Source organism: Vespa crabro, chromosome 24, assembly GCF_910589235.1.
Source record: "Vespa crabro chromosome 24, iyVesCrab1.2, whole genome shotgun sequence".
In the NCBI taxonomy this organism is placed as follows: domain Eukaryota; kingdom Metazoa; phylum Arthropoda; class Insecta; order Hymenoptera; family Vespidae; genus Vespa; species Vespa crabro.
In genome coordinates, this window is record NC_060978.1 from 2,237,377 (window position 1) to 2,256,305 (window position 18,929).

Sequence of the window (18,929 nt, forward strand, 5' to 3'; positions counted from 1 at the left end):
TCGATAAATCAATTAATAATTAGCTGCCCTAATGTCTAAGGGACTGAAACACTGCTGCTGATGCTGCTACACATATCATAGGCATGTAGCAATTATTATTATTTTTTTTTTTCTTTTTTTTTTCTTTTTTTTCTTTTTAGGATTATTATTTATGTGGCTTATGTTTATATAAGACGAAGTTACGATGAAGCGGTGTTGTTAATTCGTTTTTACTTGCTTCGGGGAGAGAAACGGGTGCCCGTCGTTGAAAGACCTTCTCCTCGGCTCCGACTTCGATGCAAGTAATGTAAGCCTTCGCCTTTGAAATAGTGATAATTTTTATTAATTATTATTATTATTATTATTATTTTTTTTTTTTTTTCTTTTTTTTCATATTTAATTGTACTCGTGTGTTCATTTCTTCGTTTCTTTTTTTCTCGAATTTTACTAAACTTTATATAATAAATATAATAAATCACACCAAAGGAGTTCTATTTAGAGATTGTAATGAAGGAAAGAGAGAGAGAGAGAGAGAGAGAGAGAGAGAGAGAGAGAGAGAGAGAGAGAGAGAAAAAGAAAAGAATATTATATAATATTTATGATATATATTTATGTACCTCTGCTTACGCTTCTACGTATGGGTGCGGATGGAGGTGGTGCAGGTTCTTGTTTACTATAACTTCTAAGTGCCCTTCCTCGTCTATCCTGAATTAACTTATCCACTTTAACAAAAATTCCACACTTGGGCCGACAATTGAAGTACCTATGGCCATTTACAGCACCGTCGTTTTTACCTGTTATTAATAATATAATAAGTGCATATTAAAAAAATCTATTATTTGAGAATTATTTCAAACGAAGATTTAAATAACTTTTATATAATAATATGATTCATTAAATAATGATATTAAATTTGGAATATACCAGTTGGTGCATCAAGTTCAATCCCTATCCATATACCAGATGCAAACTCTGTTGGGCCAACGTATGCTATAACACCCGAATAACTGTATGGACGAACTAGTACAGATTCACCGACGACAACCCAATCTGGTAAAGGGGTTTCGATTCTTGTAAGATCGTGTCTCGAGCCAAAGGCTGAGCTCTTATCGCTCGTGTCATCTGATAAGGGAAAAAAAAAAAAAAAAAAAAATAAAAAAATAAAAAGAGGGAAAAAGAAAATATTAAACAAGAACAATATCGTATTAATATAAATGTAGGATTAGCGATTAAAAAAAAAAAAAAAAAAAGAAAAAGGGTTAGGCCTGGCAAAGAAAATTCAAAAACTGATGAATCACTGTAACAATTAAATCGTTCCAGGTTTCACGTTAATAGACCCAATCACTTTTTCTTTTTTTTTTTTTTCTCTCTCTCACGAATATCCATACTTATTAAATATGACGGGCGATAACTTTCAAGCCCTATGTAATATAATTGATATATAAAACGAAAGTTTTGTTTGAAAGTACCATCGATTCTTTCGGATGAACTATTGTCACCATTTTCATATGGCATATTAGGCTGCATCGTTTGTTCCAATCGTGCTGCAGCTTTACTTTCAGATACTTGTGGACGGACCATTGGGAACGAAGCTCTGTGTTGAGAACTAGTAGGCCTTCCTGTACCACTAGAAGCTTTCCTTCTTCGTACAACCTACAAAATAAGTATATTCATGTCTATATATATATATATATATATATATATATATACATATGTGTGTGTGTATGTATTTGTCTAAATATAAATTCAAGTTCCAATATCCATATCAAAGGATTAAAAAGCAAGAATTTTTACCTTGCCTGGTGGAAGTTTCGTATGGACAACAGAGGATCCCTCCAAAGGACTCTCGTCTCCCGAATTCGATGTCTGACTAATTACCATTTCACTTTTTCTTCGACCAATTAAAATAGGATTTTGTATGTCTTTCTTCGGAAGGACATTCAATGCCGTTGAATTGCCAGTTGCATCGCTGTCGTCTTTCGTAGAAGAAACAGGACTTTCCGTGTCAGGATCCGTATAAGCACCCATCTCCTCAAGATTCTTTCTAACGTTTGCTGTGCGACCAATCAGAAAAAAAAAAAAAAGAAAAAGAAAAAAAAAGAAAATAAAGACATTCGTATATAATACAGAATAATATAATACCGATATTAAATTAATAATAATATTAATTATAGAAAGAGAATGATGACGATCGCTATGACAATAATGATCATCATGATGACAAGAAATATATATATATATATAATATAATAATGAGAAATTTATAGAAGATACACATTTGTTTTTTTTTTTTTTTCTTTTTTTCTTTTCTTTCATTTATGTTTAAATTTCTAATTGATCAACTAACCCTCGCGAGGATCTTCCGTGACATTTAAATTTTCCATCGCTTTGTTCACATCGCACGTGTATTCCTCCGGTGTTTCCTCGACGAGAGAACTGTCCATCTTCTCTGGTTTTTTATTGTCCAATAAATTTCTATATTCTAAATCGGGCGTTTCGTCGACGCTGATCGATTTTATAGAGATCGAATCTTCGGACGTTAAATTAGTCGTCGAAACAGCTTGAGATCCATAACCGCTGCTACTCATGCTTGGGGTGTTGATCTTCGTAGATTGTAACTCAGCAAGTGAATCCAATGTGCGTGACGAAGTTAGCGGCTTCGTTGGCTTTGCTGGTGCCTGAGTGTCAAGAATATATATATATATATATATATATATATATATATATATATATATATATAAATATATATATTTTTTTTTCTTTTTTATAGATACAATTTTATCATTTCATTCATTTATTTATTTATTTATTTATTTCGTTATCGTTAATCCTCCATAACACAATTTTTTCGATATAACAAAAAACTATTTCTACATTTCAAATTGTACATAAGATCAATTGTACAATTTGTAAATATCAAATACAATTAATAAATATCAAACCTACGTAGTATAGCTTGTATATAAAAAAACAAAAACAGAAAAAAAAAAAGAAAAAAAAATTAATTATGTAATGCGAAAATCAAATGTTATAATATATCTTGTCGTATCTTCGTAGCTTCGTATATGACAATATTTTATTTATGATCGATAAAATGAAATAAGAATTAATCAATACGTAAACGATTATATATACGATCGTGTGATTTTTAAAAAATTGCATGATACGTTATAGAGATGAATTGCATGATATATTGATTTATAATAGATACTTTTTGTTTTTTCATTTTTTTTTTTGCTCTTTTTTCTTTTCATCTTTTTTTTTCTTTTTTACGTGGAAGACATCAGTACAATGCACAGTTCAGATCTCAAATTCGTCTATCTCAAAAAATTATTACGATACGAATTAGTATGATACAACTCCATACGCATACGATGAATGCGTATTTATTTATTAATAATTGATAGGGCAATGATTAAATAGGAATATAAAATTGTAACTCTACCTGATACGCATCGTATTCAGAATAATCGGCATCACTTTTTTCTTCTTCGTCGTCATGACTAGGGGTTGCTAATTGATTTCCAACATTAGATGTTTCCTCGTGTAACGTAGTCATACGTAGACCCAATTTACTACCGACCATATTTGGGGATGCTAAAATGAATAGTTTGACTATGTTATTATTATTATGGCGATAGCTACATTTTAAGCTGCTTTTTGAAAAATTCAAGCGAATGTATATGATATATAAATATATATATATATATATCAGTACCGATCTGATCACGAATAGTAAATGATAATGATTATACTTCATAAATCTGTGATTATAGTACATCAAATGTTTTTTTTTTTTTCTTTTTTTGGATTAGATTCCAGGCTTACAAGTTTTTTTTTTTTTTTTAATAATTATTATTATTTATTTTCTTTTTTTCTTTTTTTACTAAAAGTGACAGATCGGTTCTGATAATTACATAATAATAAATAATAATAATAATAATAATAATAATAATAATAATAATAAAAATAATAATGATAATGATAATGATAATGATAATAATAATAATAATAATAATAATAATAATAATAATAATAATAATAATAATGAGAAAAGTACATAAATAACAAACGTAAGTTCATTCATGCTGTACCTAAAGAAAAAAATAAAAAAAAGAGGACAACAACAAAAAATAAACAAAGATAAATAAGGGCAAGGGAATTTATATATTCCACGTTTGTTTTTGTTGTATTTTTTATATATAAATAAACAATACTATTATATGATATAATATACGATAGTATTGTATCTGTTAATATATGGTTCATTGGTTTGGCCAATAAATAATATTATAATTTTCAATGAAAATATAACGAACGCAATAGTATAGTTTTAATTCGAATATAAAATAATGAATATCTCGAAATTTTTCATTGGTCAATCCAATAATGAAGAATAAAAAATGATGATTAATTTATGTGACAAAGATTCATTCTGATATCAATTATTGTTTATATGATATAACGTGGAATATATATGTATATATATATATTTATATGATCCGTCTGAAAATGAAAAATTAAAAATAAATACGAATATAATATACAATATCATATAAGCACTGAACACATCAAACATATTCGATGCTATACACGTCATTTGCAGTAGAATAAGATTGCAAAATTTTCTATTACGATGATTAACAAATTCAAAATATTGATATCATTAATCATTCGTCATAATATAACACAGCCCAACAAAAAAAAAAAAAAAGGATACGATTTCTTGGGTATATTTGATAAGTTATTTCCAAAAATAACATTGGTTTCATTTTATCAGCTGCTCTTCAATTGAAAATTTATAATTTAATAGTAAAATACACACACACACACACATATATATATATCTTTTTTTCTTTTAATTACGATTTGTCTCGACGAAAATAAAATTGTTTAATTGGCACATACTATTGTTTAATATTCTTCAAAATTATAAGTCGATATAACAAAACTTTTGTCATTTTTACAATCTGCATTTCAAAAAATATATCCAAGACATGAATCATAATCCCATTAGACATAAAAATCTGTTCGTTGAGCAGTGCAATAAATTGCAAACTTAATGGACTGCAATGTCTTTTTTCTTTTTTCATTTTTCATTTTTTTTTCATCCTTTTTTTTTCATCTTTTTTTTTTTTTGATACGTAAAACGTTTAAAACAAAGGAGTAAGGAAACCAAATTGATGTACGAATTACTACAAGAACGAACAAGAATCTGTGCTCTTTCAAATTTAGAATAGGATATGCGTGCGTTTTCTTATTCATTTTATTCTTTATTTCTTTTCTTTTGCACGTGATCACTGTCCAAAATTTTGTTGAAAAGAAAAAAAAAAAAACAAAAATAAATAAATAAAGAAAGAAAGAAATTAAAAAAATATTATTAAATAAACGAAACAAAAAAAAAACATAAAATTTGAAAGAGCAATCAACAACGAGTGTCACCTACACTTGGCAGAGGTGGATTGTTGCAGACGTGTCAGTGAGTTGAGATTCAGGTTCAGATTCAGGAAAGTTGGTCTCGCTGAAAGGAGATAGTTTTTACTGATTACATCTCGTTTATCTTTTATCCGACACGAAGGTTCTACTAAAACTTCTTTTTTTTTTTTTTTCTCTCTCTCTTAAAATGGCGAGTCCTTCGCAAATTGGAATTATATTGGCCGTATTGCGAGCTTGTAAATGTGAATATTTATTTATATATATATATATATATATATATATATATATATATTTATATATATATATATGTATATCATGCCTTTGGTAATATCGTACACTGAAGAATGAAATACATATGTTTGAACAAATATAATACAGTATGAATATCGTTGTTCAAATTCGATAGGATATTATATACATATATACATACATACATATATATGTATGTATGTATGTATATGTATATATACATATATATACACGTGATAAAAAATATTTGTAATATTTTTGCAATTGACGGGTCCATTTTGTAAAATTTTGGCTTTTAATTATTATCGAGTAACTCGCCATTGCATTGTAAATTCAAAATGCTGTATTTCTTTTTATCTTTTATTTATTTATTTGTTTTATATATATATATATATATATATATATATATATATATATATATATATATATATATATAAAGAGAGAGACATGAGCATTTTGAATTTATTAGAAATATATTAATCAATGTTAGTTTAAAGTCGAAGGTACTAGTAGTCTCTTACAACTTATATCAACTTATAGTTAAATAATAAAATATTTTTCCTTTGATTTTGCTTTTTTTTTTTTTTTTTTTTTTTTAATAACAATACTATAAACTATTCTTGAAAACGACACATGCGGCGAAACTATTTTTTTAAATAGTAAATCTCATGCATAGCTAAGCATCGAACGTATATTGTTCTTCCACTATGCTTTTTTATTGGTAATTTACATTTTTTTTATATATATACACATTTATTCAAATTCAATACTCTTTACTATACCTGACTTTAAACTAGTTTCTCGTTTATGCGAAAAGAAAGATTCGAGATCATTATTATCTTTCTTCTTTGTTAATAAAAATTAGAAAGAATTAATTATCAATTTTTCTTTTTTTTTTTTTTTTTGTACAGATTTTTTTCTTTTCCACTTTTTTTTCCTTTTCTTTTTTTCTTTTTCCTTTTTTTTTTGTTACATTTATTAAGTAAATCGAGATTTTCTTTTCGCGCATGAGAAAATTACGAATCCATTTTTTTTTTTTTTTCTTTTTTTTTTTACATATTCAGATAGGCAGGAAACAATTTTTTTCTCTTCTTTTTTTTTTCCTGATACTTTTTGTAAATTATCATTTAAATTTAAATGCAAAACTTTACACGAAGTAAACTAATTAATTGATTTATTATATATATCAATTGATCGATCGACAAAAAAAATTTCTACAAAGGAAATATCTGACGAAAAATGATTGAATTAAAATAAAATTGTTTCCTGTGATCGAAATATTATTATTATTTTTTTTTTGTACCTACGATATTTAATTATTGTTAATATTTATATACACATATATGTTACAGTAATCCTACGTTGGATTCTAATGTATTGCTGGATAACACATTCACATATATAGGTAGAATAATGATTAAATCATTGTGCAATGCAATTATTATTTTTTTATCTTAATTTTTTTTTCTTTTTGATTTTGTTTCATTCTTTCTTTTTCTTTTTTTTTTTTTTCTTTTATGTTAACAATATACAAATATATAAGATGTTGCACAATGATTCAATAATAACTCGTGTCACATACGTTTTTCCTGTTTTAATTTCTTTATATATACACTTTTCGATATAATTATAAAATGCATTTATAATTTTGGAAATATTAAAGAACGAATTTATAGAAATCATTTCGATAGGTATCAAGGCCAAAAAAAAAAAAAAGAAAAATTCATGGATACCAATCAAATTAATTTTTATTTAATTCATCACCTTAGGGTAATGCATTAATGAGCATATGCGCCAATGAAAAAATGATTTCTATGCGATTATGATTTGGCATTAAAAAAATGCCAACGAACGCGTTGAAGTTATTATTACGCGGTTTTATGTGTGCGTAAAAAACATTAATCATGAATAGCATTCAGGTATGTATATATATATATGCTTTTTTTTCTTTTTTTTTTTTTTTTTCTTTTTTTTCTTTTTTTCTATACATAAAACTGTGAAGAACACTTTCAATGAACGAACTTGCCGATTATGCTTTGCCGATTACGATATAAACATATTGGGGTATCATCATGCACGTCAAACAAGGTAAAACAACACATGACAAAGCATTCAAGTTTCAAAAAAAAAAAAAAAAAAAAAAAAGAAAAAAAACAGAGAGAAAAGAAAAAAACAAACAAAAAAATAAATCAATAGATAAAAATCAGCAAACTGTTAATAAACACTACAGTAGCAGTAATAATTTTTTTTTTCTCCACTTGAAATAGATTTAGCCTCCAAAAAGTGAACGAAAGTTTTTAATAATTTGCATAATAAAGGAAAAAAAAAAAAAAAAAAAAAAAATTAGAAGAAAAGAAAATTAATGTGCTACCTATATTAGCATACATTCTTTTTTTTTTTTTTTTTTTTCGAATATTAAATAATATTCTAATAATGGAGAAAGAAAAAAGGAAAAGAAAAGAAATCATTGTGTTTGATTATATACTATAAGAGCAAAACTTAGAAACTAAACAACAGACAGACTCAACCACTCACGAGACATATTATTATGTACTAATCATTTTTGCCTATGCGGCGCATTGATTAAATATCAAATCAAGACTCCATTTTACCTGAGTTCAGAATGGAGCCTTGCGTGGGCCGAAATAGTTGTAGAAGAAGTAGTAGTGACGTAGTGTTAAACAGAAGAACAGATAAGTAGCAGAGAAAATGTATTAGTTTCATTAGTTTCGAACGAACTCTTTGCTACATAATTTAATAATTTAATAATTTTTTTTTTCTTTTTTTCTTTTTTTTTTAATTAATTAATTTAATTAATTAATTAACTCGTTTGACATCTTTAGTTTTCAAATTTAATAGATATCTATGTATATATATATATATATATATATATATATTTATAAGTGGTAGAGCTTAAGTGTCGCTGCTAAAACATTAGGCAGATCTGATGATGAAGTGGATTGACCATGTTCAACTACATTTTTTTTTTTTTTTTTACTTTTTCTTTTTTATTTTTAATCGTAAAAAAAAATTAAGTCAAATCAAATTTAATCGTGTTCCAAATTTTAATTCAATATTAATAAATTCGTACAAAGGGATCGATTAAAAATTGCAAATGTTAAATATTTAAGTTGAACATGATATATGACGATGTAACAATATGATCAAAGCTTTTAGGTATAAAAATATAGAATTCCATTGTAGTAATAATTACTAATATCGGAAATCTATATTCCATGACTTTCTTTTTCTTTTTCCTTCTTTGTTTTCTTTTTTTTTTCTTCTTTTTTTTTTCTTCTTTTTTTTTTTTTTTAGAGAGGATAAAAAGATATTTTCCAATGTGTGTGATTTAATTTACGACGTAAGAACGCGATGATAATCTTTCATAATATTCATGCTTATAATATTAAAATTAAAACTGTCAATGACCTATTATTATTTCAAGTAATAATAAATTATAATATAGTCGATTATGAAAAGTATGTGCTAATGGTGAATGACATGAATTTATAATTAAATAATAGATGAATGAAACAAGGTAATGATTCTTTTTATTAATTGCTTTAAGATATTAATATATCCAATTGCAAAAGAAAAGAAAAGAGAAGAAAAGGAAAAAAAAAAAGAAAAAAAGAAAAACAAAAAAACAAAAAAGAAAAGGAAAAACGTGATAAAAATGGATAGCCTGAGACAACAGTCAAAAACTAGGGTCTAAGAAGTTAAAATATGGATTATATATTCATGGCAAGGTAATATATGTATGTATGTATATCAAAAAACACTGCATAAGCCACATTTCAGAAAACAAACTTTTTTGATTCTTTATTGAATATATAAATCTCAATGAAGCAAAATCAAGACAATAAGAAAGAAAGATAGAGATAGATAGATAGATAGATAGATAGATAGATAGATAGATAGAGAGAGAGAGAGAGAGATAGGTGGAAGTGATCAAAAATATAAATCAAAGTTTATTCTAATGCTAAAAAGAAATCCCTAATAGACACAGTGCCATTATATTTATATAAGCAATAATTGAAGATTTTAATTGTGATCAAAGCAAAACTAACGGTACTTGCATTCATCTGATAAGAAGAAATTTGCACATAATAATAATAAGAAGAAGAATAATAAAGAAGAATGCAATAGTAAAGAAGGTCAAATAAAATTTTCCATTAATCCTTTCGTCTATATATATATATAAAAAAAAAAAAAAAAAAAAAAAAGAAAAAATAGCAATCCATTTAAGAATACAAAATAGAGGCTCGTGAAATAATCATGAGGGTCAGAGATCATCGCTTAGGGATTTGTAAAAAATATATATAATAAAAAATTGTAGGGAGACAATGATACAGATTACTACACATGAATGATCAATGATTAATGCGATGAATGAATGAATGAATGAATGAATGAATGAATGAACGAACGAACGTGTGACTGAGAATTATAATCATATTATTTTTCTTTTCTTTTCTCTTTTTTTATTTCTTCTCATATCTAAATCAAACATTACCATTATTGCATATTCTATGATTCAACAATATAATCTAACAGATCATGAATAAGTATACTTAAAAAAAAAAAAAAATCCATTTTTCAATCCTTGCAAATTTCTAAACGAATAAATAGTAAATTATTTGTTTTTTTTAATTATTTTCCTTTTTATTTTTTTCTTTCTTTCTTTTTTTTTTTTTTTGTCTTATTTAAATATCTCTTCATATACATGTATGCACGTATTATATTTCGAATTTAACGAAGAGAAGAAATCTAATCGTTAAGTGTTTTCATTAATAGAATAATTATTATTATTTACTCGATAAGAATTCTATATATATATATCTTCAAGAAGGTAATATCGTGTATTAAAAAAAAAAAAAAAAAAAAAAAAAAAAAAAAAAAAAAAAAAAAAAAGATAAAAAAAAGGGGGAAAAAAAAAAGAAAAGAGAAAACAATTATTCTTACCGATTCCAAAAGTCTTCGGTGGTGGAGATACGAAGTTTTCGTCATTCCTCGCATGACCCGTTGATGATGACCGTCGTGAATGCGGCATACCATTTAATTCTGTGTTGAGATCGGTTACGCTTTCTGAACGTGTGACATTCAACGAATCCATCGAAGTATCAAACCTCATTATCTGGTTATGGAAAGAAATTAATTCCGATAAGAAGATAGTAATAATATAATTATTTAAACATAATTGTGTGTACGTAGTGGGGAACAGAGATCTTTTTACGTTATTATTATTATTATTATTATTATTATTATTATTATTATTATTATTATTATTATTATTATTATTATTATTATTATTATTATTATTATTATTATAATTATTATTATTATTATTATTATTATATTATTGCTAATGCTATATTACAATTACAAAAATGCGTAAAATTAAAGAGCTTGTAAATTTTTTTTGCGCTAATAAAAAGAATGAAATTATAAGAAGAAAAGCATACAGTGCGTCCGAGACGGCGAAGTGGCAGTAGTACCTGCGAGAAGTTTGGAACGCTTGCTGTCTTGCGCATAAGTGGTTGACCTTGAGCTTGTAAAAGTTCCTTAACAGCAACACTTTGCCTTAATCGATCCAATGTTAAGATACTTTCGACGGCTGAGACACCTCTGGTATATTTTTCTAAGGGTAAAGATAGATAGAGAGAGAGAGAGAGAGAGAGAGGGAGAGAGAGAGAGAGAGAGAGAGAGAGAGAGAGAGAGAGAGAAAGAGATAGAGAAAGAGATAGAGAAAGAGAAAGAAAGAGGAAAAAAAAAGAGAGAAAAAAAATGAATATATAACACATTTGTTAAAATAATTTGTCTCGTACATAATACGTGAAAGAGATGGGATTCTTTTTTTTTTTTTTAATAATAATAATAATTATTATTATCATTATTATTATTATTATTATTATTATTGTAATTATTTTATTATTTATAGGAGAAACTTACCGATGTAAGTTTCACCATCGCATAGACTGTTGTCCTCCCCGCTAGCTGCAATCTGTGCTAAACTTTCACGATCTTCCAATTCCTCGCTAGCTTTTGGTATATTAGATACAACCTCGTAAGTTACACCGGTCTGTGCCAAGCAATCAGTACGTACGATCTTTCGAAATATTCGATCGGTTATACTTTGTCTCTTATATATATTTAGCGCCAATCTTTTACGTAATACGAGATCCATAGGGGCTGGATGTGATAGGCGGACGGTCGTTTTTAAAATTAAAAAGACTCTTTCATTGGCTGTAACATTATATATATATATATATGTGTGTGTGTGTGTGTGTGTGTGTGTGTGCGTATGTATTTTATATATACATACATATATATGCAAAAATAATATTAATTAATAAAATAAAATTTATATATAAATATAGTAACTCTACCATCGGTGACTCTGTTAAGATGTACACTATCGTGTATACTAGAATCCCATGCTGCTATAGCACATACGTCCTTTTCCAAATGACGAATAAATGGTAGATTATAAAATTTGTTACCATGTTCTTTCGGTAAAATTGAATTTAATCCTGTCACCGATACTTCTTCTCCTGATTGATGAGTTGAAAGATCATCGGCTGTATTTTAAATGGAAGATATTAATTCAAACGATTTTCAATATATCTTGTATAAAAATGTTAATATTAAATTTTTGAAAGAGAACATGTTAGATGTTATAAAAAATTTGTAATTCATTATACCATTGAGATCAAGGAATAGAACAGGTATATGAGGTTCCATTCCTGGTGGTGGATTCCAATCTGCTGGAGCACCGGGTATACCTGATCCCGCAGCAGGTACTAAAACTGCATTTCTTTCCTCGGTTAAACTAACCCACTGATCGACGAGACTCTGTTCTCGTTCAACGTCTTGTTCGGTTTTTTCTAAATTAATATATACATACATACATACATGTATGTGTGTGTGTGCGCGCGTAAAAAATAAATATATTATTTATTTAATACGAAATATTAATATTAAATAAATACAATAATATATAATTTATATTATTATTAATTGTAATATAATATTAATTTATAACGATAAATGATATTAAAAAAAAAAAAATATGATCTACGATCGGATCGATCCGATCGATCATTTTATATTACCTTGTTTGTTTATAAGCTTTTGTATCTGTTGATCCAGATATTGTCTTCGCCTCATCAAAGCGTCGCTCCATTTTTCTCTCAATATACTCAAATCCTCGTCCTGATAACTATCCAAAGGTATTTGAAGACGATTCCTCACGGAAACACTACCAACAGCTATATTCAATATAGATTGACAAATAATCGGTAAAGTTCCGGAATTTTGTACTGGTTTAACTCTAACTTGTATACGACGTTGTTGGCCTTGTCTCAATTGATAAATTCCACCTGTGGATGATCGTCAAGATGCAATTTGAATTGAAAAATAATATATTAGAATGGATGAACGTTAACGAATACTTTATCGATCCATGTAAAACGCAAATGTGAGATAGATGAATTTAGAAAATTTTAAATAACAATGACCTGTCCATGTGTCCTGTTTCGTAACAACTTCTACAGGCGAATATTCTCCTTGTTCATTGAGTTCTTGTATCTCTACCCACAATTCTATCTTTCTCGTTAATTCCGACCAACGATCGGCTAATGAACGAGCTTTGGCCAATTGTTGTTGTTCAACTTCCCATCCGGGTTTGCTACGAGAAAAGCCGGCGCTTCTGTGACCCCAAACTTCTATACTCAAAGCGCCTTCTGTGAATATACAAAAAGAAAAAAAGAAAAAAAAAGGAAAAAAAAAGAAAAAAAAAAGTAAAAAAAAAGACAAAAAAAAAAAACAAGAAGGATAATAATTCGCGATTATTGGATTTCTCGTTTGAATTGAGAAATGTATACGCAAAAAAAAAAAAAAGAGAGAGAGAGAAAGAAAGAAAGAAAGATAAGGAAAAAAGAAATATTATATTCTTACCGGCACAATGTTCTATAAATTCTTCCGTTATCGGTACCTTGAAATCTTCAGTATGATCAAACCTAAACGCAAGAGAATCTCTTTGTCCGGTTGCACAATTCGAGGGTGGCAATTCAGCATTTACTACTGGCGGTACAACTATAAGTTCTGGATTTCCCCAGAACATGTATTGACAGAATACGAAATGGCTCAATGACAGGGGTAAACCCGTTGCCTGTTTTATCGTAACACGACAAGTAATATGACTTGATCCAGAATAATCATCTGGCTCAGAGGACGTTGAATCGCCCGATGATTCGGATGCTGCCTCGCAAATACGATCCTGAGGAAATTGTCCGGCGATACGGCTTATCTCAACTTGAAGTCGTCCAGCGACCTCACCTTGTTGACTGATAATAGGCGTGTGATAATCTAACCGAACGTCGTGAAACAGTACCTCTAAAAATATATTCGCTACACCGATCAAATTGTGCTTCTCTTGCGACTCATAAAATGGATCTTGGGTCTTTCCTAATACTTCGTCCTGCATATAAAAGAAAAAAGAAAAAAAAAAAAAAAGATAATTTAAGTATTAATGATCGTATTCATCTTTTTATCTTTTTATTTTTTTTTTTTTTTCTTCTAATCTGTCATCGATTTTTTTTTTTTTTTTTTTTTATTTTCCTTCAATTTCGCGACTATAATTTTTTACCTTGACAATCGGTAATCGTTGACAATTATTTGGATCCTTTCGTTCCTCATACATCTCTCTCATGTCGACCAATTTGTTCTCCAATTTTTCCATCGACCATACCTGACTACCCATGTTAGTCCTTTTCACCAATATAGCCGGTTCACTGACGAATGCACCACGCTGGAAGAATACACTCTACGTGTAGTAACGTGAGAGTGTAAAATGGGTGAAAGGAAAAAATAAAAAAAAAAACAGAACAAAGAAAAAGTAACAAACAAACAAACAAACGAACAAACGAATAAACAAAAAGACATTGAACGAATATATAGAAATAATATTGCGAATATACGAGAAATGTAATGGAAAAATAATTAATATGATACGAGGATGAATGAAATCAAAGGACATAGTAAAATAAAATTATATTATTAAGCGAGGGGAAAAAAAAAAAAAAACAAACGAAACAAACATAACTTTACTCTTTTCTTTTTTTTTTTGTGTTCATTGTCATTGTTATTATTGTTGTTATTAATTATATTTCAATGATTACCTTTCTATTAGGGCTCAAATTATTCGGAGGGATCTGCAAAGTAACGCTAAATTTCGTTTGCTTTCCCATTTCCTCGGCAAGAAAATTAGCTTCCTGAACCAAAGCATTGGCCTTGAGTATGTCGGTCTTTAACTGGCCCAAACTTCTCTTGAACATTTCGTCCCTTTCTTGGGCCCATTTTTCAACGCGCATTTGCGTTGTAGGCGTACAGGCAGGAAGTTTTCCAGTTTGGCTGCCTCTCAAGGGATCGTACGGTACGTATGGTGAATATGGCGTTGATGGTGATAATATATTACGTAATTGTTGAAATTGTCGTTCGTACTCCAACCTTTGTTTCTCGAGTGCAACCTTTGAATTTTTAGAGGGGTAAAAAAAAAAAAAAAAGAAGAAGAAAGAATTGTAAAATAAATCAAGTTATCAGAAGAGGATAGATTTTTTGTTTTTGTAATTGATAGATCAACAATAACTACACACTTGTTTGTCCTCCTCGTGTTGTTTCTCTAATCTGGCAATGGCTCTTTGAATTGGATCATTGGACAATTCGTTTTGCATTAATTCTTCCCTCGCAAAAGTATAATCGATGTTTTGTGCAGGTGTTTGTGGTTCGCTGTTAATAGCTAGAGAAAAAAAAAAAAAGAAAGAAAGAAAAAGAAAAACGAGCATCGTTAAGATTATTATCTCTCATAACTATGATAAAATAGAAATGAACGAATGTTTATAAATTGATTTTTTTTGTTAATTAATTTAACAGACAATAATACCTGTAGCACTTCTCGGACAATTAACCCTGAAGAAATGATGATTTCCCCAAACGATTCTATCGCCATGTAACAATGGGGTTTTGTCGACCACCTGATTGCCATTAACGAAACATCTGGCACCGTTCAAAGGTGTCATATAAAGACCGGTCTCCTCGATCGTGATCACACAATGTTCCGGTAATATACCCAGTCCGTGTAATTGAATGTCCTGTTCCGTTTTTGCCGAACGTCCACCAACTAGAGTCCTTTCTTTGAGATAATAAACCAATAGCTCGTTCAAGCTAGGATCGTCATTTAAATTCACCAAATAATATTTGTTCTTTTCAACTTGTATTCCAGATGCTTGGACACTGATACCCATTTTTTCCAATGCCTGTTGTCTCTCGTGTTGTAGTCTTTCGGTTTTAACGAGCTTCTCTTCCCATGTTTGTGACATCTCCTTCATAAGTCTTTCAGATTCTGATAATTTCTCGGTTATATCTGTGCGTTGCTGTCCGACGATTGAACCCTGTCCCTTTAAATGTAAAATCGATAATTTAATATTTACCCTTTGATAATATCAAAGACGAAAAGTTGCTAATGGATTATCTTATCAAAATCCAATTTCAGATATATATATATATATATATATATATATATATATATATATATATACATGTCTATCTATCTATATATTTATCTATTTATATATATATCTATCTATTTTACCGTAGCATGAAGCAACATTTCCTTTAACGCCTCAACCTCTTGCCTCAGCTCTCGTATGATCCTTGCATTTGGATCTTCGTTGACTACAGCATGATTGACTATTCTCTTCGCTCTATCCGCATATCGTAGAGTCGACAACGTTTCCTCGTAATTGTCTGCCGCAGGCGATATGGTGGCAACCATAACGGTTTTACTATTACCACCGAGATTATCCTGAAAACAAATCTACATGTAGAGACGACGCTCGTAAATGGTTATTGTGAGAGAGAGAGAGAGAGTAAGGGTATACCCCTACACGTTCCTAAACTTCTCTAACTCCCTTTGGTACATTCACTAAACTCCCTCGTCCCTTTGCTACACAACTAATATTTAGTACGTAATATCTTCTCTTTATTATTTCCTTTCCCTTAAGTATAATTTATTTTCAAAAGGCTGACCCAAATTGTTTAAGTTCTTGTTCAAGAAATTATATATATATATTTTTTAATCTCTAATCTAATTTTATCTTTAATCTACGAAACTGCTGTTACAATAGTTAATTTGATAATAACGAGTGTAGGAGAGAAAGAGGAATTTTGTCTTTCCCCGTTGAAGAAAAAAAAAAAAAAAAATAAAAAATAAAAAAAGTAAAGTAAAGAGTAATGGAAGTATTTAATAAATAAGTCAAGGCTTTAATTTGGTCTATGACCTAATTTGATTTAATCGCATCTGAGATATTTCTACCCGAGGGAAAATTCATTTATTTATTTATATATATATATATATATATATATATATATATATATGTGTGTGTGTGTGTGTGTGTGTAGGTATGTAAAAATAAATCACTTATTTTCCCTCTCTTGTTTGTAGATATTTATTATTTCACTTCAAAGACCTTGACGTTGAAATAGTTCAAGATTAAATATACATTTTATTATCATCTCGATAAGTGAAATCTTAAAAATCTTTCGATGGGGACTTTTTTTTTTTGTTTCAAAAGGAGAAGAAGGAAAAGAAAAAAAGAAAAAAAAAAAAAGAAATATATATGTATATATATTATTACCTTCAAAAGCCATGTTAGAACAGAATCTCTGTAAGGCACAAACTTGTCTCTATTTTTATTGCCCCCAGAATTCTGATCCGCAAGCTTCGAAATGACTAGACCCAATGTCGTGAGAGATCTATAAAAAAAAAAGAGAAAAAGAGAAAGAGAGAGAGAGAGAGAGAGAGAGAGAGAGAGAGAGAGAGAGAGAGAGAGAGAGAAGGAATAAATAATTAATGTTTCATCGAAAATTTAAATAGAATATTTAATCGTTTTTTCTTTTAAGATAGAACGTTATGTTGAGTTTGTTGCATTATTATATATAAAACTTACTTGTTAATATTGCTTCCCTCTTTAAGCCTATCGCCTACTGCTCCAGTTTTCACAGCCCTTTCGCTTCCCGCCAAATCTACCAAACTCATTCGTGATACTTTCTCACCACTGACACCACTTTTCGAATCCGTCAGAGTTTGCGTGAGAATCACTGAAAATACTGCATGCGAACGAGAACTTTCCGAGTTCATATTCGTCGCAGCCACTGTTCTCGATTTGTTGCCTTCCGCCATTAGATTATCGATATCCTGTAACATTATTGTTAAATTTATACTTTCATAGATTTTTTTCTTTTCTTTTTTTTTTCTTTTTTTTTTTTTTTAAGGATAGGTACCAGGGGGTTGGAAGAAAATTAATTAATTGAGATTAATAAATTCTTTTTACATTTTAAATGGAAAAACTCGTAACGAACGTTACATTTTTTTTTTAATACAATAACAAATTAATTTTGTAATTAATTAATTAATTAATTAATTAATATTTCTTTTTATTATATAATTAAAAATTTTTTCATTCATATAATAATATTTAAAATTATTAACGAGTGTTATAATCAAATATAACAATTATCAGTAAAATAATTACATATATATATATTGAAATAAAATATTTTTGTACACATAATATTTAAGATTTTATATATTAAATTAATCTTATTTTTATTTTTCGAAACATTAATTATTCTCTCTTTGCGTGCTGTCAAATAGAAAAAGAAAGAAATAAATAAATAAATAAATAAGAAAAAAATTTCTAATAATTTCACGAACGAATTAGTAATTATAATTAATATATACTTGTAAAAAAAAAAAAAAAAGAAAAAAAAAGGAAAGAAAGGAAAGAAAGGAAGGAAAAAAGAAGTTTCTATATAAAAAAAATTTTGAAGATATTATTGATTCGATGGTGAATTTGTTCACACCTGAAAGGATGTTACAGCGAGCTGACTCAATCCGTCTACGTAGGGGCCAAGTACATTGTGCTCCCTGACTTTGAGCGAGTGCTTATTCGGCTTCGGATCGAGGAGATCGTGCACCTTCTCATTGTAAATCTCCATGTAAGATACCTCGACCTTAAAGGTCAGCTGAGAACTCTGTTGCTTTGCTATCATGTCGAATAGATTGTCACATAGCCGTGGTATTATTCCCTTTTGATCACCGCTCCCCATCATGGTGTAAGATTTCCCAGACCCTATTGATTTCAACGAACGTTAATCTCAGTGATATATATTTAAATCCTTTTGAGATAATAATTTTTATTTTA

General features: G+C 28.5%; 1 protein-coding gene across 7 annotated transcripts in view; it reads right to left on the reverse strand.

The window, feature by feature from the left end:
* LOC124432277 (kinesin-like protein KIF13B) overlaps positions 1 to 18,929 on the reverse strand; it is a 118,910-nt gene that overhangs the window by 2,282 nt on the left and 97,699 nt on the right. The window contains exons 4-28 of one of the 7 annotated variants that reach the window (XM_046981063.1): positions 18,589 to 18,857; positions 17,673 to 17,920; positions 17,361 to 17,478; positions 16,316 to 16,528; positions 15,608 to 16,121; positions 15,321 to 15,463; positions 14,847 to 15,194; positions 14,315 to 14,491; positions 13,624 to 14,146; positions 13,185 to 13,409; positions 12,780 to 13,046; positions 12,369 to 12,551; positions 12,054 to 12,245; positions 11,617 to 11,910; positions 11,130 to 11,305; positions 10,630 to 10,801; positions 8,277 to 8,294; positions 5,426 to 5,500; positions 3,425 to 3,576; positions 2,327 to 2,657; positions 1,774 to 2,033; positions 1,449 to 1,632; positions 904 to 1,101; positions 597 to 773; positions 1 to 298 (exon numbers count right to left, since the gene is read on the reverse strand). The exon at positions 1 to 298 is cut by the window's left edge and continues 2,282 nt beyond it. In XM_046981063.1, coding sequence (XP_046837019.1) covers positions 210 to 298; positions 597 to 773; positions 904 to 1,101; positions 1,449 to 1,632; positions 1,774 to 2,033; positions 2,327 to 2,657; positions 3,425 to 3,576; positions 5,426 to 5,500; positions 8,277 to 8,294; positions 10,630 to 10,801; positions 11,130 to 11,305; positions 11,617 to 11,910; positions 12,054 to 12,245; positions 12,369 to 12,551; positions 12,780 to 13,046; positions 13,185 to 13,409; positions 13,624 to 14,146; positions 14,315 to 14,491; positions 14,847 to 15,194; positions 15,321 to 15,463; positions 15,608 to 16,121; positions 16,316 to 16,528; positions 17,361 to 17,478; positions 17,673 to 17,920; positions 18,589 to 18,857 — 5,546 coding nt within the window. In that variant the 3' untranslated portion in view covers positions 1 to 209. The remainder of the gene's footprint in view (positions 299 to 596; positions 774 to 903; positions 1,102 to 1,448; positions 1,633 to 1,773; positions 2,034 to 2,326; positions 2,658 to 3,424; positions 3,577 to 5,425; positions 5,501 to 8,276; positions 8,295 to 10,629; positions 10,802 to 11,129; positions 11,306 to 11,616; positions 11,911 to 12,053; positions 12,246 to 12,368; positions 12,552 to 12,779; positions 13,047 to 13,184; positions 13,410 to 13,623; positions 14,147 to 14,314; positions 14,492 to 14,846; positions 15,195 to 15,320; positions 15,464 to 15,607; positions 16,122 to 16,315; positions 16,529 to 17,360; positions 17,479 to 17,672; positions 17,921 to 18,588; positions 18,858 to 18,929) is intronic. The other 6 variants (XM_046981064.1, XM_046981066.1, XM_046981067.1 and 3 more) reach the window with 6 other exon arrangements.